This window comes from Tauraco erythrolophus, chromosome 17, assembly GCF_009769465.1.
Source record: "Tauraco erythrolophus isolate bTauEry1 chromosome 17, bTauEry1.pri, whole genome shotgun sequence".
Lineage (NCBI taxonomy): Eukaryota > Metazoa > Chordata > Aves > Musophagiformes > Musophagidae > Tauraco > Tauraco erythrolophus.
Window position 1 is genome coordinate 17,460,963 of NC_141481.1, and position 24,363 is coordinate 17,485,325.

The 24,363-nt window shown below is 53.7% G+C and overlaps 1 protein-coding gene across 4 annotated transcripts; it reads right to left on the reverse strand.

Annotated features, from left to right (window-relative positions):
• Positions 1-23,660, reverse strand: CFAP70 (cilia and flagella associated protein 70). Of its 4 annotated transcripts, XM_086621926.1 has the most exons (29): positions 23,529-23,660; positions 20,996-21,182; positions 20,573-20,668; positions 19,767-19,846; positions 18,569-18,745; positions 18,009-18,191; positions 17,444-17,535; positions 16,248-16,347; positions 15,152-15,286; positions 14,003-14,170; positions 13,685-13,765; positions 13,109-13,200; positions 11,046-11,106; positions 9,323-9,514; positions 8,541-8,672; positions 7,827-7,952; positions 7,157-7,290; positions 6,943-7,058; positions 6,603-6,783; positions 6,462-6,476; positions 5,155-5,258; positions 4,942-5,013; positions 4,334-4,422; positions 3,485-3,637; positions 2,595-2,756; positions 2,042-2,131; positions 923-1,024; positions 618-665; positions 1-81 (listed from the first exon to the last, which is right to left on the reverse strand). In XM_086621926.1, exons 1-29 carry the CDS (start codon positions 23,658-23,660, stop codon positions 1-3), a joined length of 3,381 nt encoding a protein of 1,126 aa, XP_086478052.1. The 4 variants fall into 4 exon arrangements, with proteins under 4 accessions (XP_086478052.1, XP_086478054.1, XP_086478053.1 ...); XM_086621928.1 differs by lacking the exons at positions 4,942-5,013; positions 6,462-6,476 and adding an exon at positions 1,093-1,137 and having other exon boundaries at positions 5,155-5,250; positions 6,592-6,783; positions 18,009-18,188; positions 23,529-23,571; XM_086621927.1 differs by lacking the exons at positions 4,942-5,013; positions 6,462-6,476 and having other exon boundaries at positions 5,155-5,250; positions 6,592-6,783; positions 18,009-18,188.
• Between the last annotated feature and the right edge of the window lie 703 nt (positions 23,661-24,363).

The following is a 24,363-nucleotide window of genomic DNA, read 5'->3' on the forward strand; positions in this document are numbered from 1 at the left end:
TCAGAGCGCCGGGTCGCCGAAGCCGACGCGGCGCTGGGCGGCGCGGATCTCCCGCAGCAACGCGTCGTTCGTCAGGCGCAGCTGCGGGAGAGAGCGGGGAGAGGGGGGGTCAGGCGAGTCCAGAGGCGCCCACCCCCCACCCCTCCCCATCTGGGGGCTGCGACTCCCCGATATCCCTCCCGGGGACTCCCCACAAACGGCCGTTTCCGCGCGCCGCCGGTACCGGCCACGAGCGGCGGTTCCTGGGCCGCCTCTTGGCGCTGGCACGGAAAACCCGGACAGCGGCTCTCCGACCCTAATGGCGCCACCATCAAGTAACGCCTTCGTTCCGACACCCCAAATTGTGGCAGAGAGCCGCTGTCCGGATTTTGGGTGCCGATTTGGGCGGCTCAGGTGGGGCGCTGCTCCTGAGGCTTGATGGATCTGCGGGATGGAGAGGGCGCGCCAAAGGATTTCGGGTGACACTTGTGGCACGTCGTGGCATCGTCAAATTAAACTTGCAGCTTAAAAGCACAAACGCTTCGTGCTTTGGGGGCACCCTGGGCTGGTCTCCTTCCCTCCTGCTCAGCAGCCCGGGTCCTGCCATGCCCGCCCCGCGGCAGCGCGGGCACACAAACCTTGACGGTGTATTTGTAGCACTGCTCTGCCTCCAGCTGCCGTCCCCCCTGCACAAACGACACGCGAGCGGCTGGTGAGACCAGGCACCGGTTCTCCGGGAAATAACGTGGCGTAAGAAAGCCCAGCACCAAGGGCAGCCCCAGCAGCGAGGAAGGGTGCTGCTTTTGCCATCCGAGCACGGTCCCTAAACTATTTTTACTGCTGCGATCTACGACGTGTTCTTCAGACCCGTGAGCAGATGCCCATAAAACCTGCCTGCTCTCATCGGGCTGGCAGCAGGGCCGCTGGCTGGCTGGGCACTCACTTGCAGGCAGATGAGGGTGAGATATCCCCACACTTCAGCGTTGGTGTTGTTCAGGGCGTTGGCTTCCGAGAGAGCATCCTCTGCTTCCACCATCTCTTCCAGCTCGAGAGAGAGAAGGAGAGGTGTGGGCAACAGGCAGACAGTGGGCAGAAAGGGCTTCAGAACCGAACGGGCAGCTGCTCCAACAGCTGAAGAAACCGGTGCAACAAAAGTGTCTAGCAGGGTTTCCCCGGCAGGGATGCAGGGAAAGGATTTAGGGCAGAGATAAGCCATTCTCCTCTGTGCCAGTATCCACCTCCCTGGAGTGGACAACAAGCCTCTCACCACTGACTCCCAACCCCCATGGGAGAACTCACTGCATTTCCAAACCAGCCCCCAGCACAAACACCTCCACCTCCAGGAACCATGTGGTCCAGCTCCACCAGGAAACATGACCCTGGCCCTGATCCCTATCAGCGGTGGCTCCGGAGAGGCAGGGGTAGCCGGAGCCCAGAGGGCTGCAGCCAGCTCCTAGGCCACCACTCACCTCCCTGGCTGGAGCCTGCAGCCTCCCAGGAGGTGTATGTTTGGCCAAGGAGGAAACAGACGTTCAAGTTCCTTCCCTGTTCGCATCCCTCTGCCCAGCTCCCTTGGAGGAACCTCACAAGGTGTACCTCTGGGAGATACTGTGCTGCTGGTAGCTGGGTGTCCTCGGCAGCCTTTCAGAGGCGCCAGATTCCTTTGGGCAGGGAAAGCACCGAGATTCCTCTCTGCTGACATTCTGCTCAATTCCTTGGTGGTGACATGTGGGTCATGTGCAGGCAGGCACTCGGAGCAAAGCCCAGGCCCGGATTACATGCTTGCCATGACATCCTGGGGAAGGAGGTGCTGGCGGTGGTACAAGGAGGGAAGGACTGCTGCTCCCAGAGCAGCTGCTGAGGGTCACTGTCCCCTGACACCTCCCGTACGAGCAGCCTGGGGTGGCACGCTGGGGCTGTGACAGCACCCGGCACACGATGGCCTTCAGGAGCGTTGGTTTCACAGGCAGCTAAGCTTTTCTGTATCAAAGGGGATCACGCAAAAGCAAGCCCCGCGTGCCGTGCCACAGAGCACGGGTGCCTCGAAGGCGATTGCACTTACCCTGTAGCAGGCGATCCCCACCCCCAGCCAGGTGAGACAGGACGCGGAGTTCTCGCAGGCGAGCAGGTAGGTCTGCTTCGCCCGCCCGTACTGCCGGGAGAGAGACAATGGTGTTTCTCTCTGTGTCAAACGCATCGCTCCGCAGACAGCCCCCCCACTCAGGAATTTGCCAAACACCCCCATCCCCAGCGGGGCTCAGACACCCACCGTCCCCACCGCTGCTGGGAGGGGGCTGAGAGCCTGCCTGCTGCGCCCGACATGGTGGCTCTGTGCCAGCAGGTCCTAATGCAGTGACATCGAGGTTCCCCTCATCACTAGGGTGACGAGAAATGGCTCAGCAGCACCCTCAGACATTGCAACTGGGGCTTGGAGCCAGCACGAAGGAACAGGACAAGTCCAAGCTCCAAGGAGCTGAGCACTCCAGAAGGTTTTGCTGCCTTGTGAGACCTCGGCTATAGCTACAGGTGTAACAGTGCCTTGTACCCAGGGGCTGGAACCTCCTGCTATTTGCTTTGTGGCAAATTCCCTCCCACCACTCCCGCTGGCTCCTCACCTCTTTCTCTTCCAGGTAGATGGAGCCCAGGCGCAGGTAGACAAAGTGCATGTCTGCAGCATCCTCCACAAAGCTGATGGTTCGCTCGTAGCACTCCTTTGCCTCACCAAAGTCTCTCTTCAGGTAGCACAGGTGCCCTTTCTGAGCCCAGACGTTTGGATTCTGCGCACACAAAACCAGGAGAGAGAGGTGGCTGGGAGACGGGAGGGAGAGAGACCTGGGAGAGGGGCACAGACCCTATAATCAGCAAAAAGGAAGAGCTGACCAGCGTTTAATTATAGCAGGGTAGGTTTTACATGCGGAATTAAAATCAAATCAGTGGGCTGCCTGCGTAATGCCAGCACTGGGAGCCTCCTCCAGCCTTTCCCATCACGGTGCCTTGGCCCGTGCAAGGCTCCCCACGGATGCAGAGTACACAGACAGCATCCGGAGAGGTCGGCTTCCTCCTGCCTTTCATTCAACCTCACCCCAAAGCCGCCTTCCCTCTCTGCTGAAGAGCAACCTTGTTCCTCCTGCAACAGAGCCTGCCTCACCAACAGAGGGAAAGAGGATGAGGATACACACGTTGAAAGGGAAAAGAAAGGCAGACGCTGCAGAGAGAGCAGTCCTCGCTCAGAAATGCCACCTGTCTGCGCAGGAGATGACAGAAGGCGAGTAGTAAGCGGGGTAACGAGGAGGGCAGCGCTGCAGCCACAGCCTGATGTGGTTCATGAGCTGTGATTGTCCTCCCCTGCAGAAATTCCTGCAAACTAACACTGGAATTGCTCGAGTGGAAATGAAACGCGGGCTCTAGGTTCACACGAGGCAACAGCGCGGAGTCTGCCGCGGTGTTTGGCCGGTGCCCTGCCTTGGGACACCGTGCTGCAGCCCCGGAACACGCCGGGCGTTACCATGTAGTCGATCCTGGCGGCCTCGCAGAGATATTCTTCGCATTTGGAGAAATCTTCCTTCAGCAAGTGAGTCCGGGCCAGCGCCAGGTAGTACGCACAGGAGGGACCTCCCGGAAGGCTCAGCAGCTCGTGGGCAAGTGCCATGTGAACAAACTGCGGAGGAACGGCACACCAGCGCGGTTAGGAGAGCAGGCAAACCACGAGCACCCCCAGAAGGACGCAACAGGAGAGACTGACTCCCACTTATTTGACTTCTATGAACAGAAAACAGGAGATTTTTTTTTTTTTTCCCCTTCCTTTGACTATTTACCTCCATTACTTCTAGTTCTGTTTTGCTTTGAGCAACCCTTCCTGCCAGGTAAAATTAAGGCAGGCAGCATAATGTGGCAGTGAGAGAGATCCCACAGAGATGATTCTATGGTTCTATGACTGCGTGGGACAGGGACATTCCACAGGTGACACAAAAATTACTCTGACATGCCCAAGCATCCGAAACAAGAACAGAGTACTGGCATCTCGGAAGCATCACAGTAACGGATCTCCTCTCCGAACGTACAGAGGAGAGCACATCTGCACCATTTCTGACTCGGCTGTTCGCTCCGCAGCAAGCAGCGCTGAGCTGAGGCACCCCAAAAACTTTGCCTGCCTGAGACAACTGTGTCCCCGAGCAGCATTTGGGTCTGAATACTCTGCCTGGCCACGGTTCTGTGTTTCTGGACTGGAGGAGCCAGAGCTTGTTCTCTGAGCCCAAGAAAGGGGCTTGCTTGAGTTTGCCACCAGCTCTTGGGACATAACCCAGGGAGGAGACCAAACCTCCCTTCCCACTCCTCCACTCCACACTGAGCTGACCTGGACGGCATTGACTTTCATCAGGAATTCCACTGTCTTCATGAAGATTGTGCAGGGAGGTTGGCTAACTCCTGAAACAGGGGACGGTGCTGCAAGAAAATGTATCTCCATCAGTCCCAAACTGGGCTTTTTATTTCTGAAGCAAGAGCAGGGGCTGAGACCCTGGTGGGGCCAGAAGATTTCCAGCAACAAAGGAACAAAGCAAAACCCAGGAGGTGGCAGGGGAGGCTGAAGCAGAGATTAACTCAGCATTTCCTTCTGAAGGAGTTAAGTTTTTCTCAGAGATGTGAAAAGAAATGATGTTCTTCATCCCCTAATTTTCCAGTCCAAACTCCAAGGAAGAAAAGGTAGGAATCTATGATTGAAGCTTGTCAGGGTCAACTACAAACTGCCTCCCCAAACCAACCCAGCGGGGCCCGCAGCACCCAGCACTGCCATCTCTTTGCCACCCATCGGAGAGTGGAGCTGCGGAGGAGGCAGATCACACAACACACGACCAGAGGAGATCCACAGGGTCAGATTTAAGAGCTGGCATCTCAGGAGGGAGACATCCAAGCAGCCGATGAAGGCCACTGGGTGCAGTGACATGTAGGGAGAGCCGCATTCACCTGCTGGCTGTCCATCCTGAGATGTGCTGCTCTGAAAATTGGGATGAACCTGCTTTGCTGGAGATTGCCTTGCTCAGGAGGGAGGATAAGCCTTCATGTCTTGCCTTGGCATCAGGATGGCCATGGCTCAGCGCTCTCGAGTTACTCCCCTCCCCACGAGGCCATCTCCCAGCACTGGGCTCTCCCTTCCACGCCAGGTCCTGGTCCTCTGACCTTTTGGGGCTGTCTCCGGTGCAGCAGCCTCTTCCTCAGGTGCTGCACAGGCCAGGGCAGGCTCCACCACCTCCGGCACCCTTTTGGCTGAGCCATCTGGAACAAAACCCCCAACAACCATTAGATGCAAAGAGTTTGCCATAAACCGCCCTGTTCGCAGCATGATTCTGCAGAAATGAGGAAGCAGTAAAATAGAAAAGATCCATCAGATTTTTCAGAACTGGGAAGAATTTTTTTTTGCAGGAGGCAATACCTGGGTTTGGGGTTTTGAGTACAAGATTACCGTGTGAAGCTAGAAATGGGTATAAATGAGGCAATATCCCTTCCCTCGTAATCAGAAGGGGAAAAAAAAGGGCGTATGACGCTAGGCCTGCCTGCATGGAGTGGTGATAACGTTAAAAATAAAGCTGGCCAATGTTTCCCACAGCCTGGCCAAATATCTGGGCCTGGGGACAGAAAGCCTTGGCTCAGGGTGAAGCTGGATGCAGCGAGGCTCCAAAGAAAGCCTTTGGTTGAGGGTCACCACCAAGCAGCTGCTTTGCTCTTTGAATTGGTGAGGCAATGCTTTCCTGGCTGTGTTGGGAAGTCACAGCAACAGCTTTTGTGAAAGCTACACCCAGATGACCTCAAGTACAACCATCACAGGGACAGCTCTGCCCTCCCAAAGCCTCAAAAAGTATGCTCGCTTCCTCCAGCTGCCCTGGCCACTGCCCATGCATCGGTATACCAGTGGCACTGGGCTGGGACAGAAAAATAAACGCAAGGACTGGTCCTTCTGCTAGGCTGTGGGTAAGACATCAGCTGTGCTGCTTTCAGAAAGCTTCCTCATTTAAAGCAGGACGCTTGCCGCTGTTGTCTCTCGCTGGTGTAGTTTGTGGTCAGTCTATTCTAGCTTATGGTCCACATCACAGAATCATAGAATGGTTTGGGTTGGAAGGGACCTTAAAGATCATCTAGTTCCAACCCCCCTGTCATAGGCAGAGAAATCCTCCACTACACCAGGTTGCCCAAAGCCTCATCTAACCTGGCCTTGAACACTTCCAGGGATGGGGCATTCACAACCTCTCTGGGCAACCTGGTCCAGTGCCTCACCACTCTCAATGTAAAAAATTTCTTCCTTAGATCTAATTGAAATCTGCCCTCTTTCAGTTCAAAGCCATTGCCCCTTGTCCTGTCACTACACACCCTTGTAAAAAGCCCCTCTCCAGCTTTGCTGTAGGCCCCCTTTAGGTACTGGAAGGCTGCTATAAGATCACCCCGGAGCCGTCTCTTCTCCAGGCCGAGCAGCCCCAACTCATCTTCCTTTACCCTTTGTATTTCTCCTCTTAGAAATATTTAGGAATTTCTCCTCTCCTTCCACTGTTCACCACCTCCCAGGTTGCTCCGAGCCCTCTCCTTGCTGGTGTTAGGGCATCTCCTGGTTTTGCCCAATGTTACCTGCCAAGGACTCTTCTGGGCCTGGGCTGGGAGACCTCGCACATGCAGCAGAAACAGGCTTTCTTCCTTCTTCTTCCCCAGCAGCCTCAGGGATGCTCCTCTCCTCGGCAAGCTGTGCTCGCAGTAGCTTCTTCGCCTCACGGAAAGCCATTTCTGCCTGAATATTATTATTCTGCAGCTCATAAAACAAACCTACGGGAGACAGAAAGAGCAGCATGAACAGACACCCAACCCTTAGAAAAATCCTTCCCTTAGCCCTCAGATTAAGGCAAGAAGAAGAGGAGCAGGGGCAGAAGCAAGGCTCGGCTCGACAGGAACGCCTCGAGCACGCAGGCTGGCTTGCTTTTGTACCTGAAAGCGTCCAGGCGATGATGCTGGATGGCTCCAAGCAGCAGGCATCCTCAAAAAAAACCTCTGCCTCTTCGTAGCGCTGCAGAACGACGGCCACAATCCCACAGAGCAGCAAGCTGGGGACAGGGTGGGTAGTTTAGCCTTGCAGACCCCAGGCAGCAGTGATGGGGGACACCCTTCACCCTCCCACCCACCCGCCGGGAGCATGCAGCACCTTTGGACGTGATGGGGGTCCAGAGAAAGAGCCTGCTGGAAGCACTCCTGGGCTTTGGTTGTTTCCTCGAGCAGGAGGCAGAATGCCCCGTAGTCCAGCCAGTACTGGATGTTGTGCTGGTCCTGAGCTAACCTCTGGACAAAGGAGATCATCGCTGGAGTGAGGACTGCTGCAATGATGCTCAGCACACACAAGGACCATGGCTTCCCCCTGGCCACCCCAGCCCAGTTTAGCAACAATCAAGCCCTTATCTGTCACATGTCAGGGTTTCCCTTAACTGGGATCGTGCTTGGCTCCCTCTAATCACCTAATACATGTCCTCCAGCTTCAGCTGACCTTCTCCCAGCCTCCTGTGAGAGGGCTCAGTGTCCCCAGTGCTGACCCAGCACGCCTTTTGGACCAGCTAATCCTACTTTCCCTGTCTGGAGGCTGAGGTCCTTGGTGACCTGGCCAGGCTCTATCTCACATCCTCCAGAGAGCAGCATCTCCCTAGAAAACCCCTCACACGTTCAGCCTGAGTATCCCAGTCACGTTCATCTCCTTCCTCTGAACACAACAGACAGGGATGGCTGAGCTGTCAGCAACACGGGCCCCACGCCGCCGCGACGGCGTGCTGGCTGCCTGCCCAGACACACGGGAGACGGGCAGGAAAGAACAAGGGCTCCTTTACCTGCTGGTGGTAGAGAGATGCCAGCTTGTAGTCCTTGTTGACTTCAGCTTCGTGAGCAAAGAGCCAGAGCTGCTCCTCGGTCATGCGGGACGGAGGGGCAGGAGAAGCAGCTTCCTTGGAGAGTAGCTGGTAAGGAGCAAGACAGAACGTTAGCCTTGGGAAGGGGAAGAACAGCTCATGTGATCCCAGTAGAGCAGCACTCTCTCTAGATCCCTAGATATAGATCTCTAGATCCCCAGATCCCCAGTCCAGCACTGCACCAAGTACAGCCTGGTGCTGGGCGAGCTGGAAAGGCTGTCCCGGCTCCCGTTTGTGGTGGGACACATTCCTGTCACTCCCAGGTACCTCTGCCACACAGGGACAGGGCAACATCCATTATTTGCAGTCGTGACAAGTAAAAGCATCCCCTAGATCAAGACCCAGCCACCCTCGCTACAACCCAGCCACTGCAGCTTTTACTAGTGGCATCTCACACATATCCCACCGTCGGGACTTCGTCGCAGGGATAAAGATGCACCAGATCCTGGCTCTGAGCATGGGTCAGGGCCCACATGTGATAACTGCAGCAAATGAAAGCACGAGCCTGCTTCTGTCTTGAAGGCAAAAGTCCCTCTGCCTTCACTAGATACAGCATCAAGCCCTGGATCCACAGTGAAGCTGTGTCCCAAGTCACCCATCCCAGCGGGCCAGACACCAGTCAGGGTTTCTCGTTACCTGGTTCAGAGCAACATGCATCTGGTCCACGAGGTACACGTAGAGCTCACTGAGAAACGCCTGGAGCTGCTCCTGGGTCTCAAACGCCGTGGTTTTCAGGTATTTCTCCCTCACAATGTTCACTACAGCGTACTGCGGAGACATGCGGCTGTCGGACAAGGCAGGTCCCCCCCCGTGCCCCACACCACTTCCACAAGCGTAACAATACGGCGCCAGGACACACGGATTTTGCCTGAAGCTCCGACTTAGTTCTGAGGAAGAAATCCAGCCCAGCACCAATAAAAGGAAGAAAAGCAAGCGAGGGTGAATTCCTTTCCCACTTCCTGGCTTTTCCTGACCGACCACTGTCCTTTGAGGGACAACATGTGGGAAGGCTGGTGCCCCTGGCACAGAGAGGGGGTCTCTGGGCAGAGCGTGGCCGAGGCTGAGCAGGTGAGAGAGGGGAACCCGTCCTTCTGCCAGCGCCGACTGCGAGTGCGCAAGAGCAGTCAGCTCTGCCTTCCTCGGGCTGTGAGCACAGGGCAAACGGACACAATCAGCTGTGGAGTCTCCCCTCTTTAACAGGAATGGTTCTTCTGGTGCGTGACCAAAGCAGCTCGATGCCTGCTCCGTTAGAGGCAAAACCTGCCCGTCCCCATGCCCAGCGTGCCAGCCTTGAGTGGCAGGAAGGGATTCTGGAGCAACACATCACCCTCAGCTACCACCATGGAGCAGCGGGTGCTCACTGAGGAAGTGCCAGGACAAAGCAAACAGCGAAGCGAAAAGCACAAGCGACTCTTTACCTTTAGCTGTTCCTTAAAAGCAAAATATTTCCCAGAGCTATTGAGCTCGAAGTTGAGCTGACGCTTCTGCTCCTCCAGGCTTTGGTGGTCTATCGCTCCCTGGTCAGGCAGCCGCTTCCCAAAGAGCTCATGGCATTCACTTAGGATGGCAACAGCAATGCTCGTGACACGGTTGTGATAATCTTCCACGGCCTGGGAAATAAAGAAATAAAAAAAAATAAATCAAAAGAAGCTTCCATGTGCTGCGGTCATCGAAGCGGATCACTGTGCGCTCCAGACAGTCCAGCACGAACCAATTCTGCTGCAGCACTGGGGTCAGTTATTGAAATGCTGCTTCTTCCCTCACTTTGATTCCACCCTTGGCCAGAGGCCATCCGAGGACGTTCTCCTTCGACGGCTGCTCTGTACCTGCAGAAGATGAGTCGGTGCTCCCAGATCATTTTCCAAGGATGTCACACACACACACACAAGTCCTCAAAAATTCTGGGTGACCTGAGAGGGGCTGGGGCTGATTCATGTTTTTCTGGATCTGATGAAGCACATGGGCTAGTCTGAGACATGAAACCGTTGGGACTGCCCAGGGTTAACATAAGGTTTTGGCAGCTCTTTCTCCAGCATCCCGTTTCCTTCCAAACACCCCCACACTGCTGCCTTTGCTAGATCTCTCCCCTTCGTATGGGCTGTGAACATGAGTGATGAAGCCCAGGAATGACTTCCCAAGGCACACTACTGTGAAGATAACACATCCAGAAGTTTTCTTTTCTCTGTGTTTATCATAGAATCATAGACTGGTTTGGGTTGGAAGGGACCTCAAAGATCATCTAGTTCCAACCCCCCTGCCACGGGCAGGGACACCTCCCACTACACCAGGTTGCTCAAAGCCTCATCCAACCTGGCCTTGAACACTTCCAGGGATGAGGCAGCCACAGCTTCTCTGGGAAACCTGGTCCAGTGCCTCACCACCCTCACTGCAAAAAAATTTCTTCCTTAGATCTAATGGAAATCTGCCCTCTTTCAGTTTCAAGCCATTGCCCCTTGTCCTGTCACTACGCACCCTTGTCCAAAGCCCCTCTCCAGCTTTCTTGTAGCCCCTTTAGGCACTGGAAGGCTGCTGGAAGGTCTCCCTGGAGCCTTCTCTTCTCCAGGCTGAACAACCCCAACTCTCTCAGCCTGTCTCCAGAGCAGAGGTGCTCCAGCCCAAAGCATCATCTACATAGCCTCCTCTGGACCCACTCCAACAGCTCCATGTCCTTCTGATGTTGGGGACCCCAGAGCTGAACGCAGCACTGCAGGGGGGTCTCACCAGAGCAGAGCAGAGGGGCAGAATCCCCTCCCTCGCCCTGCTGCCCACACTGCTTTGGATGCAGCCCAGGACACGGTTGGCTTTCTGGGCTGCCAGCACACGTTGCCGGCTCATGGTGAGCTTCTCCTCAACCAACACCCCCAAGTTCTTTTCCTCAGGACTGCTCTCAATCCATTCTCCGCCCAGCCTGTACTTGTTCTTGGGATTGCCCCGACCCACGTGCAGCACCTTGCACTTGGCCTTGTTGAACTCCATGAGGTTCGCACAGGCCCACCTCTCCAGCCTGTCAAGGCTTTCCTCTGCTAACCTCATCTACATGCTGCTGCAAGGCTCAGGCTGAAAATGAGGATTCTCCTGCATGAAGATGAGGGCAGGATGAGGTGGCAGAGTGGTGGCGAGACCACAGGCTCTTGCACATACCTTCTTGGCTCCTGCAGTCCAGGGAGGCAGCGGAGGGCGAGGAGGAATCATCTCCTTGACCCTGTCAACGAGAGGACAGAAGAGATCAGCCAGACACGCTGCCAGCAACGCAGCCTGTAGTGCGAGGGCTCCAGCCTGTCATCGTATCCCGAGACACCTCCCAGGGACCCGGGGAGGGGGGAAACTGAAGTCTCAGGCCAAGAATTGAACTGTTCCTTTAGCTCACGGCCTCCTGGTCTGCCAGAACAGCCGTCAGAGAGGTACCTACCTGAGGAAAGCTCTGAAGAACTTTTTGACTGTAAACCCCGGGCCACCCAATCCATCAGTTCCCGACGTGGCACAGTGCAGCTGTGGCACCTCATCCCTTGGCCACTCACTGACTCCTCGACACCATATCAACCCTGTTCGTACCGCTACGAGAGTTACAATTACTTTCAAATACTGATCAAAAGCCCTTAGGATTATCGTTATTTTTTACTAAGAATTTATTAAAACCCTTGGTGCCAAAACAGCTTAAATTCATTGGGATTTTTATCTAGATTTCCTGCCTGCAGGGACTAAAACACCTTCGATCCTTAGAACACAATTAGCTGTCACATCCTTGTGTTGGCTCCTACAACGAGCAAAGCAAATTGCTTATTCCCCACCAAATCTAAACCACTCCTGTAACGGCTCTGCCAGCTTACAGAGCCCCTGACCACCTGCCTTCTCCAGGTCCCAAGCCCTTGGCCACTTCTCCCACGCAAACCCCTCTATGACTCTCTGCTGTGTGGTCTAGTGCTGTGTCCCTGAGTGGTCCCCTTGCTCTGCAGAGACCTGTCACCACTCCTAGGGAAGCCACAAAGCCTGAAGAAGTGGGTAGCACAGCTCCCACGCTCACAGTCCCACCCTGGCCCAGCTTCACAGCAGCCCCCGTCACTGCTGTGTCATCTCCACCAGGGTGCAGATGAAAACTGAACCGCTCGACTTGCAGATGAGAAAATCGACAACAACGCTGGGGAAAGCAAGCAAAGGGGGCCAGGTGGGTTTTTTTGGAGGGTTTAGCTACAGGGATATGGATTTAAACAGCTTTCCCAGAAAAAGAACCTCAGCATCACTCTTGTCTGCCAGGACACATGTATGGAACCCCCAAGACAAGAAGGACCCTTCCCACGACTCGGGAGCACCAGGCCTGACATCTGCAGCTGCACACAGCAGGTGAAGAAGGAGGAACTGCACTGAGTTCACATAAGTTGCAGGAGAATAGGAACGGTATAAAAATGGCCAGGAGAAGGTCTGTTGTAAGGGAGATTCACCTTCCTCAACCTGTTCTCCCTAGAAGACAAGTAGGCAGAACCGAAGACAACACACCTACTTTCCTTTCAAAGAATAGCTGCTGCTGCTGCTATGAGAGAGACATAGCACCTGCACGTTATACTTTATTTATTTACTGTATTTTCTCCCTTTTTATTCAATAAATTATCCATGCTAGGCTTTTCCTAGACTGTAACGCAGCAGGGCTATCGCTCCGTGCACGGGCAGCGACTGCCTCGAATCAAACAGTGGAAGACTCAAAGCAGCAGAGACAAGAGAGCAGCTCTGCAGCGGAACGACGTGAAAACTAGTGTAAGAGCTCAGGAACGGGTAGAAGATCTGTGAGAAAAGGACGAAACGATGGAATGCTACGGTGAAGTTACAGCAGCGCTAGCCAGGGCAGTCCACGCTGGTGGCCAGTCCTGACCCAAGCAGCTGAACATCACGTGCAAGAGGTAAGCCCATGGGGATTAACGGGAAACAAAGCCCAGACAGGAACGCGGACGCTGTTGTGCTGCTCTGGCTTCTCTCTTTTTGAGAGGAACGGCAGTGAGATGCCAGCTCGGATGAACACAAGTGTTTTCCCAACACACCAGAAGCCATCTCTTCAGCAGTTTGGCCAAATCCTCCCCCTGATGCCAGAGGGCTTTGGCTCAGGGCCTCAGTTGGTCCTTACGGAGCACTCCAAGGGGGTGGCTCGCTGTACAGCCCTGTCTGTGTCCTGCAGAAAGGAGTTGTCACCCCCAGAGTTACAGCACGTCTTCACGCACCGTCTGGTGAGCTCCTCTCGCAATCGCTTTGGTACCAAGGCCTTGTCCAGCTTTATCTCCATCACCAGGAACGTTCCTGCTTCAACGTATTGCTGTGAAGACAAACATTGTTCTCTCAGTGTCAGAGCTGTTACTGGCACGGTGAAAGACTGAGTGTGTAGCTACGGATCTTCAGCAGATCCTCTTCAAACTGCAGAGATACAGCTTGGTTTATAACCTGCCCTCAGAATGACTTACAGCAGCAAAATTCACCTCAAGAAACCAGTCTAGGAAAAAGGAGAAAGCCCAGATAATCAATCTGCTTGCATAATCAATATGCATTCTAGATGGTTTGAGGAAGAAGCCGAAATAGGCAGGAACCCTTCTAAATAAACACCTAATTATTTACAGAGACCTTCTAGCCCAAGGCTAGACTGCCCTCCAGCTGGACGTCACTGGAAGAACTCCAGGGCAGCACCGACATAAAACATGCCTTGTCCAACTCACTCTTGAAGAATTAAATTGCATGAAAGGTGTGAGACGGCGGTGCAGTGACGATCCAGTAGTCTTTCCTTCTCTTTGGAGGTACATAATTACCTGTCCATCAAGGCTGAGACTTGTGACATTTTCAGCTTCTGCAGCAGCATCTGACAACTGGATTTTGGGCCCGTTGGACATCTGTTGAAGAAAAAGAAAAGACATCTCTTGTTTCACATTCAATAAACCTCACACCTTCTCAAGTTCAAGATGTGAGTTGTACAAGATGTTCAGGCAGCGGTACAAAAATTTCAAGACAAGGAGTTTCTCTCAGTTGGCTGAGACAACACGGCATCAGTCCCTGGTTTCTTCATGCCCCAACTACCTCTGATGTGGAAATGGAGCAACCGTGTTGCGCTATGCCCCTCTAGACCTTACCGTTCTGTTGGAATCCTTATCTTTGGCGATCTTCTCCTTGTCTTCCTTCTGAGTTTTGCTGGGAACAGCTCTGGAAAGGGGAGTGCTGGTTCTTGGGGTCCACGACCCTTCCTTAGTCAGACCGAGCTGGGTCCTGAGATCCCGGAAAACACTGTGCTGACTTTTGGTCTGCAAAAAAGAGGGAACAGAGGGACTCAAGGGACAAACCAGACTCTGAAATGAGGTGCCTGAGAAAGCCTCAGCGGGCTCTCCTTGTCTTCTCTCGAGAGCAGCATTTTCACCGGCCTGAGCTATGTGGTGGACATGCTGGACCCCAGCCCCGTGCTGCCCTGATCCTGGCCCACTGCCCTGAATTCCTGGCTTGATCCTGGACCCACTTCACGGTTATGGACTTCCCTGGTGATACGGACTGTTTGATGAAGCTGGCTACCCTCACCAGGTCTGCTCTGCCATTTTTGGGTGCCCCCACCTGCCCGGCAGTGACTCTCGGCAGTTCCCAGCCCTGCTCTGCAACAGCCAGCGGGAGCGTGGAGGCAGGGAGAAGGGAGAAGGGCTGTAATTCAGGCAGCTCCTGCGGCCTGGACAGCAGCAGAAAAACCAGGCTATGCATCAGCCCTCCTGAAACAAGCTCAGGTCTGTTCTGGGAGTACTGTGGGAAAATGGAGATGTAACTGTCACTCTTAGTAACAGAGGGGGGAGAAACGCAAAGACAAATAAACCTCCATGAGCTACAGCTGGAAGAGCTCCAGTGACAGCTTTTTTGGTTGTTGCCTGGGGTAACACTATCCTTTTAGAGCCACTGTTTGCTCTTCCCAGCAACGCAGTTCATTTGCCCACGTTCCAGACTGGGGAGAGAGGAGCGTTCTTGCAGCTCTCCCTGCTCAGCTGCTGGCAAAGAAAGGAGCAGAGTGAAATTCAGAGCCTCTCTCAGCCCCCAAACCTGCTCATGCACACCCAGAAATCCCCTGCCTTTCAGAAATTTGCACCTAAAAGCTCGTCTCATTATTTTTCTCCATCACCAGAAGGGTAGTGAAGGTTCAGAGCCAGCCTTTGAGTACCACGCTGCCCGTCCTGCCCGCTCCCAACCCCACTCTGTGCAAACACAGCTGTGGAGCTGGAGCACAGCCTGGCTGTCTGGCCTGCTCTCACCTTCTCAAACACCTCGCTGTCTTGGTAGGGAAAGACAGGAAAAGCACCTCGGATCTGCTTCACGCCAGGGCACAGCAAAGGCACCACGTTGACATACGCCACGCCATGGAAGAAAATCTGCTTGTCCTCATCTCCCTGGAAACACAGAGCAAAGGACTGAGATAGTGAAGGGACTGTTATTCTCTGTAAGGAAACGAGGTCACCGATCCCATTAAGAAGAGGCCGCCCAGCAAACCGATGCACCTGATGAGCTGGTGGCTCTCTGTCACTGGCACACAGCCGAGACAACCTGGCTGAAAACACTGGAGTCATTCGATATCTGGAATATCAATTGTATTCGAATCCCTGCAGGGCAGCTTTTCCCTCACCGCCCGCACTGCGCCGTTCCTCAGGACGGTCTTTCTGAGATAGAGCTGCAAAATTACCAACCATGGGTTAGAAATCCAAGTGACCCAACCAGAGCTGTGTATCTCAGGTTTGATAGAAATCAGGTAGCTAAGGAGGTCTGAGAGTCCAGGCTAGCAGCTGACTGGTGAGGGTAAGGGAGGAGGATCTCCTCAGAGCTGCAAAATCCTGGCACCAGCGAGTGCTGAAAGGGTTTATATACCAACTTCTATGACTTTGCCCTGGAATGATTAGGACCTCTCACTCGCCCAGCCACCAGGACCAGAACAATTAGCTAAGGAGCTGTTTCTTTGTTAAACCACCCCGGTTTATGTGCAAAAGCATAACTTATTTACACCCCGAGACAAACAGGCATGAATTTCTTCAAGATGCTCCAAAAACCCACTGGCCAAAGATAAGCTCGGTGAATTACCTGAAGGCTCAAAAAGCACCAACTCCCTGGCCCCCTTCCACCAAGCTACCACAGACTGCCAGTGAGAGCTCTCTCTATATGCTAGAAGGGAAAAAATATTATCCCTTGTCTATTCAACAGCTCTATAAGGCCGATTAATCCCTTCACAAAGCCTCTAGCTCTGACTCGCTTTGGCTGGTTCAAGGCTGGGTTTGGTATTACAAAGGCATTGAAAGGAAAACGCTCGATAACGCAATGCTGCTCCGCAAGCCAGAACAACATATCCCTCCCCACTTTTACCTTGTCAGCTTTGCTAGTCTTCCCTTTGCTGGGTGAGGCCACAGCCATCCTGCAAACCTCCACGGGCCAGTACCGGCACTCCGCAATGCGCTTCTGCAGGCTGAACACAAAGGAGGGCACTGAGAGATGCAGAAACCAAGCTGGAGAGCAACACTGCCCTTTTTTCTGCCCCATTAGCCCCAAAGCATCTCCCCTTGGCTTTGCTTCGACCCACTCCCACAGCAAGCAGCCTCGGGCCACTGGAACACGTGTGCTTTGGGGTAGGGCTCCGTACATTTTCTTCTCCATCCACTGCTGTGTGCACCTGTGGCACAACCAGCTATAAAACAATTGTGAGAGCGACACACTAGGTTTTCTGCCTCCCCTGGTTACTTCAGAAATGAAACAAATAAGAAGGAACATGATTAACTTTGGTATAAATCCTGAACTGCACAGAGCAAGCAGACCCTGAGCTCCTATTCAACGTGCCTGGTGAGTCTGAAACCAGCAGGCAGGCTGATGAAAAGTGTGGGCGAAAAAAAATTTTAAAAATTAAACCAGATAGAAAGGAGTATTTCCACACATGAGGAGCAATTTGGCTGTGAAACTCAGAGCCATGATGCAGCTGAAGCCAAGAATGTAGCAGGACTCAAAGAGAAATGGGATACTTATCCTGATCTTGAGCATATCTGGAGCTGCTACAGGTAATGTTTATCCAATAAAAAAGCAAATGAAGAGCACCCACATGGAGTGAAAGGATTTTAATGTACTGGGAATTCACCAAGACTTAATTAGCAGCTCAGAGCAGAGCTGTGTGGGCCACCCTACTCCATGCCTGCTCACCATAACTTTGCTGCTACCCCTTCCTTCAAACCACGGAGGGAACAGTCACCAGCTCCAGTTGCTGGCAGCATGAGCGAGCATTTACAGCCTGGAGACAGCAGCTACAGCCAATTCATCTTCTCCCACTATAGCAGAAGTTAGCTGCTGCCAGTAACTGAAGGCAGTTAGCTGCTGCCTTGCTCATGTGAACACCTTCAGCCAACAGCCAGCCATAGGAGCTGCGGGAGGTGAGCCAGAGCCATGGTTTGACCACGTAAGAGGTCTGAGAGCACCTGCGTGTTGCTGCTCCCTGCCTTAGGTCACTCAGCTGAGTGTGTTCTGGAGTGGTTTCTCCCACTGCTCCATGCTGGAAGGGAGGTTCTCAGGTCTCTTACACGACTACTGCAGCAGGATCCAGGTAACAGCGCCCTTCCATGTCCCATACGATTCTCTTCTTGCTTTCTGCTTGGATCCTAAACTCCCTGTCCTGTGAGAAACAGTGTGTGGTCAGAGCCAGGGCAGCAATCTCTACAGCTTGCATTGACCCCAGATCACTCCCTCAAAATATTCCCTGGGAGAGAACGTGAGTCAGAGGGGAGTCCAGCTTACCAGCCCGTCCTAGCAGAGTATGTTAGCAGCCCTCCCTGCAGACACCAGAGCCCATTAGTATCAAGAGCCTGGCTTGCAATGAGATATAATACAACCCCCAGCCCAGCAGCTTGGGAGTGGGGAGCTCACTGGTGACCAGACCTGCCACATGCACCCTAGGGAGCTCTCCTGTGGGCAGTTACCACACCCACTGTCCCAGGGGAACCATCTCCGTGTCTGGACACTGCGCAGAGGACCGACCACCAGCCTTCCTCCGCTCTTCCCATAACAAATCTCTGCAAGTCTTTCTCAGTCCCTTCAGCGAAATCTGCTGGTTCTCTTCCAGCCATGGCACTGCCAGTCCTTCCTCACCTCTCTTTTGTTGAGCTCTCCATCCTCATCCTCATAGGGACCACCAACAATGAAGGAGTTGGGTATGCTGAGAGCACCAGGAGCCGTGATGTTAGCAAGGGGCCATTTTTTGGGTCGGGGTAATGGTTCTGTTTCACCAGCAAGCTTCAGGATGCCGTTCTTGAAGAGCAAGGGGAACTCCTTCTAGAGAGACATGAGAACGAAAGGACTTGCATTTCCAACATGAGCAGGAGCGAGTGCCAGCAGCTCCACGCTGGGTCTAACAAAGCAAAGCCTGGCTTGGCAAACACACTCCACCACACACATACAAAGAATGGAGCAAAAATAAATAGCCATGTGGAAGAAAACCCTGCCGGTTTCAACCCAAATCTTGCCGAGCAGACCTTTGTGTTAAGGAAACACATCACGCCACAGAGACCCCGAGCACTCGCAACAAAGGCTGGCACAGAAGCTGTACACCCCATGGGCCTGGACGTTTGTTCCACGGTGCGTAGGGAGGGAGAACAATCCACTTTGTAGTAGCCAAAACCCCTCTCACCCGTGCCTGGATCAATCCTCACCTCCCCAGCAGCTGGTACTTGCAAGCAAGCCATGTAGTTTTGTTGGGGCCCATCGGGAGCAAACGCTTCGGGGACGGAATAAGCTGCCTCCAGCGTGACACTCAGGAGGTTACCATCTGAGAGCTGCGTGGCAGAAAGCAGAGGCTCTTCGGTGCTCACGGTCACTTCAAGGCCACCCTGTGAGACAAGGATAAAGTCGAGCCAGTAAACTAGGCAATTACGACCCAGAAAGCCAAGGTCAGAATGTAGAATGTTATCTGATTCCTCACCTCAGATGTAAAAGAAAACAGACCAGCACTGGAAAGGAATTTTGTGATCAGTTTGTCTGGATTGTGATATTTGTTTGTTTAAATCGGAGCCTGCTCGAGGCATGGCAGATGCCCCAAGAGTCTCATAAAACGAGCTGGGGAGAAAGAGTCGGGGTCTTCTCCAATGAGCCATGGAGAAAGAACATCAGGGATGGAAAATAATGATTTTCCCCTGGTGATTCAGAGCGTGCCAAAGCTAGGGCCACGCTTCGACTCTGCTCCATCTCCACGCACTGTGTACAGTCTTTAATTACCTGGATGGATGGTGTGTGCTGAAACACCAGCGGATCAGCATTTATTATCTCTCCTCCCTAATGGGCACCCCCCTGCCTCGCTTGTAACACCTCTCAAATACAGAAAAGTTAATGTCACATCCGCCCCTCCAATTCCCTCGCAGCGCTAACCGCGGGCAGACTCAGGAGAAAAATTAGACACGTTTCACATTTTCCCAGTCTCATCCTATATTCCCTGCTTTATTCGCTGGGTACTTTTTGACCAGCTGAATGAATAAGGACTTTGCAGGGAAGGCACTCACAGCTTGTACAATAATGCACCCTGAGACATTTTATCCACAGAAAGGAAGACTAATAAAGTTGGGAAGCTAATCCTGCCCTTGTTGTTTTCTGATTTTTCAGCTCTGTGCTTTCCATCTTGAGTGTTTTTTCCAGAGCGGTTCGGAAGCTGTACACATTAGCTTTTCCCAGCACGACCTCACCTATCACAGGCAACTGGAGGCAGACGTCAGTGGGAGCAGGAAAGGCCTCCAAGCTTGTAACACATAGGGCTGTAACACGGCCGCGGTGAGCGAGGCGGCTGAGTCATGCTCGCCTTCCCGTTAAAAAGCAGCAGAGAGCCGTGCAAGCGAAGGAACAGTTCCAAATCCCACGTACCTTGGCCTCCGGGTGAAGGCTCTCTATAGGAGAGGTAGGCACTGCATACAAAGGAGCCGAGACCTTAAACGAACACTGTCCTGGGAAGAAACGGGAATGAGAACAGCATAAATTGAGACCCTCTGTAGAGAAGTAGAAGAAGGACATGGAGCTGCTGGAGCGAGTCCAGAGGAAGCCACGAAGATGATGTGAAGGCTGGAGCACCTCTGCTATGGAGACAGGCTGAGAGAGTTGGGGCTGTTCAGCCTGGAGAAGAGAAGGCTCTGGGGTGATCTTATTGCAGCCTTCCAGTACCTAAAGGGGCTACAAAAAAGCTGGAGAGGGGCTTTGGACAAGGGCATGTAGTGACAGGACAAGGGGCAATGGCTTTGAACTGAAACAGGGCAGATTTCCATTAGACCTAAGGAAGAAATTTTTTACATTGAGGGTGGTGAGGCACTGGACCAGGCTGCCCAGAGAAGTTGTGGCTGCCCCATCCCCGAGAGTGTTCAAGGCCAGGTTGGATGAGGCTTTGAGCAATCTGGTGCAGTGGAGGGTGTCCCTGCCCATGGCAGACTGGATGGTCTTGAAGGTCCCTTCCAACGCAAACCATTCGATGATTCTACGATCCTGTGAAATCACGGCCTAACTCTGATGCTTGAGCTACTGATGTCACCCCCTCTTCCCCCCGACCCAGCTTTCTGCAGCTGCTACAAGGTGCATTTTGTCAAAAGGAGGTAAGCTACAGTCAGGGATCCATAAACAAGGCTCAAAACGTGCCAGGGCGTAAGAATTGGTTACAGAGGCTGTGGAAGTCAATGTCGTACCTTGCAGCAGAGGTAGAAGGTCCACCACGGCTTGGCCAAGAGGCACAGTCTTCTCCTTCTGCCTCTTCTCCCTTTGCAACACTTCTATCACTGTCACTAGAGAGATAAAGAGATAGGAGCTGGCAGAGTTTCTCAGACAGCTTCAGACCTGCAGTTCAGGGGCTGCAAAGGGTCTGCGTCAGCTCCGGCACACACTCCTACTTCATCTCCCAAGGCCAACAACAACAGTGGAGCCAAGGAGCACAGGCCAACACGAAAGGGGATTCTTCCAGCTGGCAGAGATGGGAACAGAAGCGCTGACGCCCTCCCACCGCCGCTGCTGGAGTGCTATTCTTGAGCGAGTGACTCTGGCAGCAGGCAGGCAGCGCGGAGCAGCTGACGGCACCCACCTCCAAGGGGGGAGACGCAGCAGCAGGTACTCACAGAGCACAGGTTTTCGCGCGACGTCATCCAAGGAGTTGGGCCCGTCGGGGCTGCACTCGAAGCTGGTCGTGAAATTATAGTTTGCTGTCCCGTCTGGCAAGACGTCAGACCTGGAGGAGTCTCCCAAGATCTCTCCGTTGTACTCCGCACGCACCAAAGTAACTGACACGTCGCTTTTGATGCTTCTCTGTCGAACACAGACAGCACGTTAAGCAGCTGGCTCTGCCCGGGATCAGAGCTGCCTCTGCTCGGGATCAGAGCTGCCTCTGCCCGGGATCCGAGCTGCCTCTGCCTGGGATCAGAGCTGCCTCTGCTCGGGATCAGAGCTGCCTCTGGCAGGCAGCTCAGGTCGGCACCCATGACAGAGCACACTGGTGGGGGTTCCACTACAGGAACGGGGAAGAGGAGCAGAGCTTGGCCATCCTGAGACCTCACCCTTTGCTATCTTTAGGACATTCCCAGCTCCACCACGCTGTGATGCCCCAGGGATTATCAAAAGCTGTTGCTGGAAGGGTGAGGGGCAGAGAGGTCCAGGCTTCACCCCAGCAAAGGCAATGAAAGACACAGCTAAAGCAAATCCAGAAATATCCCATTGATATTTTCGTGCTTCCAGGAAGCTCAAGGCTTTTGTCGTCTGCTAAGAAGGTAGCTCCTGAGCTGCACAGCTGAGCTCTCAGGAAACTGGTGTATATCTATGGCTCCAGGGTGGTCTTCCAGCAGCCTTCCAGTATCTGAAGGGGGCCTACAAGAAAGCTGGAGAGGGACTTTGGACAAGGGTGTGTAGTGACAGGACATGGGCCAATGGCTTTAAACTGAAACAGGGGAGATTTCAATTAGATCTAAGGAAGAAATTCTTCCCTCTGAGGGTGGTGAGGCACTGGACCAGGTTGCCCAGAGAAGTTGTGGCTGCCCCATCCCTGGAAGTGTTCAAGGCCAGGTTGGATGAGGCTTTGAGCAACCTGGGGTAGTGGAGGGTGTCCCTGCCCATGGCAGGGGGGTTGGAACTGGATGGTCTTGAAGGTCCCTTCGTACTCAAACCATTCTGTGACTCTATATCACGTGGCTGGAGAAAGCCCTGAAATCAACGAATCTCTCTTTGGAGAGCTCTGCAATTCATTGTTACACCACATTCATACCACCTGCTTTAGGCAGAGATGAGGAAGTTCGAATTTTAAAATGTCTCTGCAGAGAGGCTTAACCAGAGGTGAACAGGGATGGTGACGGCACAGCACATCGCAGCTGGGATCTCCGTGCCCGGGCAGCACCGGGCATCTCCAGAGCAGCGCAAAAAGTGCTGAGACAGAGGGTTACGAAAGAGCTTCCCTGCAGGAGAAACAGGGTTTACTTCTCCATCCAGGGAAGAGTGGCCACCGCCCTGAACACGAGGTTGTTGTACCCAAACCCAGCTTTTCTTTAGTCCTGAGCCACAGGGATGCCCAATCTCCACAGGCCTCTCCCTCAGCTCCCTTTCACCCTGTCACTGGGGTAATTAATTCCATATTGGCTCTTGCACAAAAAGAGATTTCATTCACTTGGTTTTAATTTTCAGTCCTTCTGACTGTCTCCTTGAGCATGCACTCTATGAAGGGCTAAACAGAAGAATCCAATTAACCTTTCTCTGTACCATTAATTATCCTAGACTCCTCTCTCATCATTCTCTACAGCACCGCTAATTAAGCACATTCCTCACTTCTCATAGCTGGAATTTTTTTCATATTGTTGTTCTTATCATTGCACTTTTGTAACCCTCTCTCCTTTTGGCATAGCCTTTTCTTAAAATGGAGCAATCTGAACCACAAAGCAATATGCCCGGATGCAATCAGTCCATGGCTCCGTTCTTTTCAGGATTGTTTTCCCTCCTCTTACCTTCTACTTCTCACCTAAGGTGTTGTTTGCTGAATCTATCAGTGCGAGAGGTACTCAAATACTACTGCAAAACCTCAAAAAAACAGAAAGGCAGGTGCTTTTGCTTTGCTTTTTTTTTTTTTTGTCTGCTGCTAGAGCAGATTTGCATTTTTCTGCTTGCAGAAACGTAGCTCCTCCACGTTCCCTCCTAAATGCCAGTTCCTCTAGAAGACTTTAAGGACAGCTGGGTGCACCATGCAGCACACGGAAAGCACGGAAGTCATGTTTTAATTGGAACCAGCTCATAGTCTTGCCCTGTAACTACTCTGGAGCTGCTGCTTTTTTAAAACCAGAGCTACCCTATTGGTTTCAATACGATGGAAAATCTGGCTTTATATCCAAGGTCAGATTTTTTTAACAGACATTTGTCTCACCAATACACATTTTTACTGTGTTTTGCTTAAAAAAGCTGCCATTTACATACAGCTGGGCAGAGAGGTACATTTCAACACAACATCCCAGGACTATTATGGGGAGGAGGAAGCCACAGCGTGGCGTCGCCGAATCTCCGATATTCCCACTGCTCCTTCCTATAGCCTTATCTCCTCACACCTGTAGGGCATCGCAGCACACAGAATCGCTCCGGCCTCGATTAAACCACCGGAGACATTTTTCAGGAGAACTTTACCAGGTCTTGCGCCTTCAGTACCGCGATCCGCACTGTTTTTGTCGGCGTTGGTCGTGACTCGCTGGGAAGGGCTGCAGCAGCGGGCAAGGCAGAGGACTCCCTTCTGCCAGGCAGCCCCACAGGGACCTCCATGGCTCTGCAGGAACAAGAATGGGGAAAGAAACATGAAACCACCCTATTCCTCTCCCAGCAAGGTCCGCAGGACACAGTTAACTGCTAGCGCTGTTTGGAGCTCGGCTGCCAGGACACCACTGAAAGCACAGGGCTTTGTCAGGGACGAATCGGGGGGAGGACGGGGAGAAAGGTACCACCGAGGACATCCCAGTGAGCCCACCGCAGCCGGCCCCTCACGCTCCCCGCGCCCCAGCTGCCCCCCAGCCCCAGCTGCCCCCCGGGCCCAGCTGCCCCAGCCAGGGCGCGGGGTATCGGCGTCCGCCCCGCGGCTGGCAGCCCCCTCAGCGCAGCCTCCCGCCGCCACCGACGGGCCCGGGGGTCCTCACGGCTCGGGCGCCGCTCACCCCTTCCCCGCGGGCGGCGAGAGCCGCGTCCGGCCGGCGGCGGGGCGCGAACCCGCGGCCTCGCTGCCTCAGGGGCGGCCCCGCAGCGCGTAACCACGGCGACGCGGCTGCTCCCGCGAGAGCCCGAACCTTCGCGAGATCTCAGCTCTGCGCCACGTGTTGGGGGGCGTGGCCGTGAAGCCGCCGCCGCCGCCATGATGGGTGTGGGCAGCCCTTACCAGGCCCCCGGGGCGCTCCCCATGGGGCGGGGGGTGCCCCCCACCCTACCCAGCGCGGCTGGGGCGTGCCGCAGGGGTGCCACGTCCTCCCTTGCACCC

Bases quoted from the DNA above. Each gene is read 5' to 3' on its own strand.
- CFAP70 (XM_086621926.1), bottom strand. From the start codon at position 23,660: ATGGAGGTCCCTGTGGGGCTGCCTGGCAGAAGGGAGTCCTCTGCCTTG. The intron at 15,287-16,247 runs GTAAAAGTGGGG...CTGTGTTTCCAG, and splicing joins AGACTAGCAAAGCTGACAAG to GGAGATGAGGACAAGCAGAT. The intron at 3,638-4,333 runs GTCAGCTCAGTG...GTTCCTCCGCAG, and splicing joins TGAAAGTCAATGCCGTCCAG to TTTGTTCACATGGCACTTGC.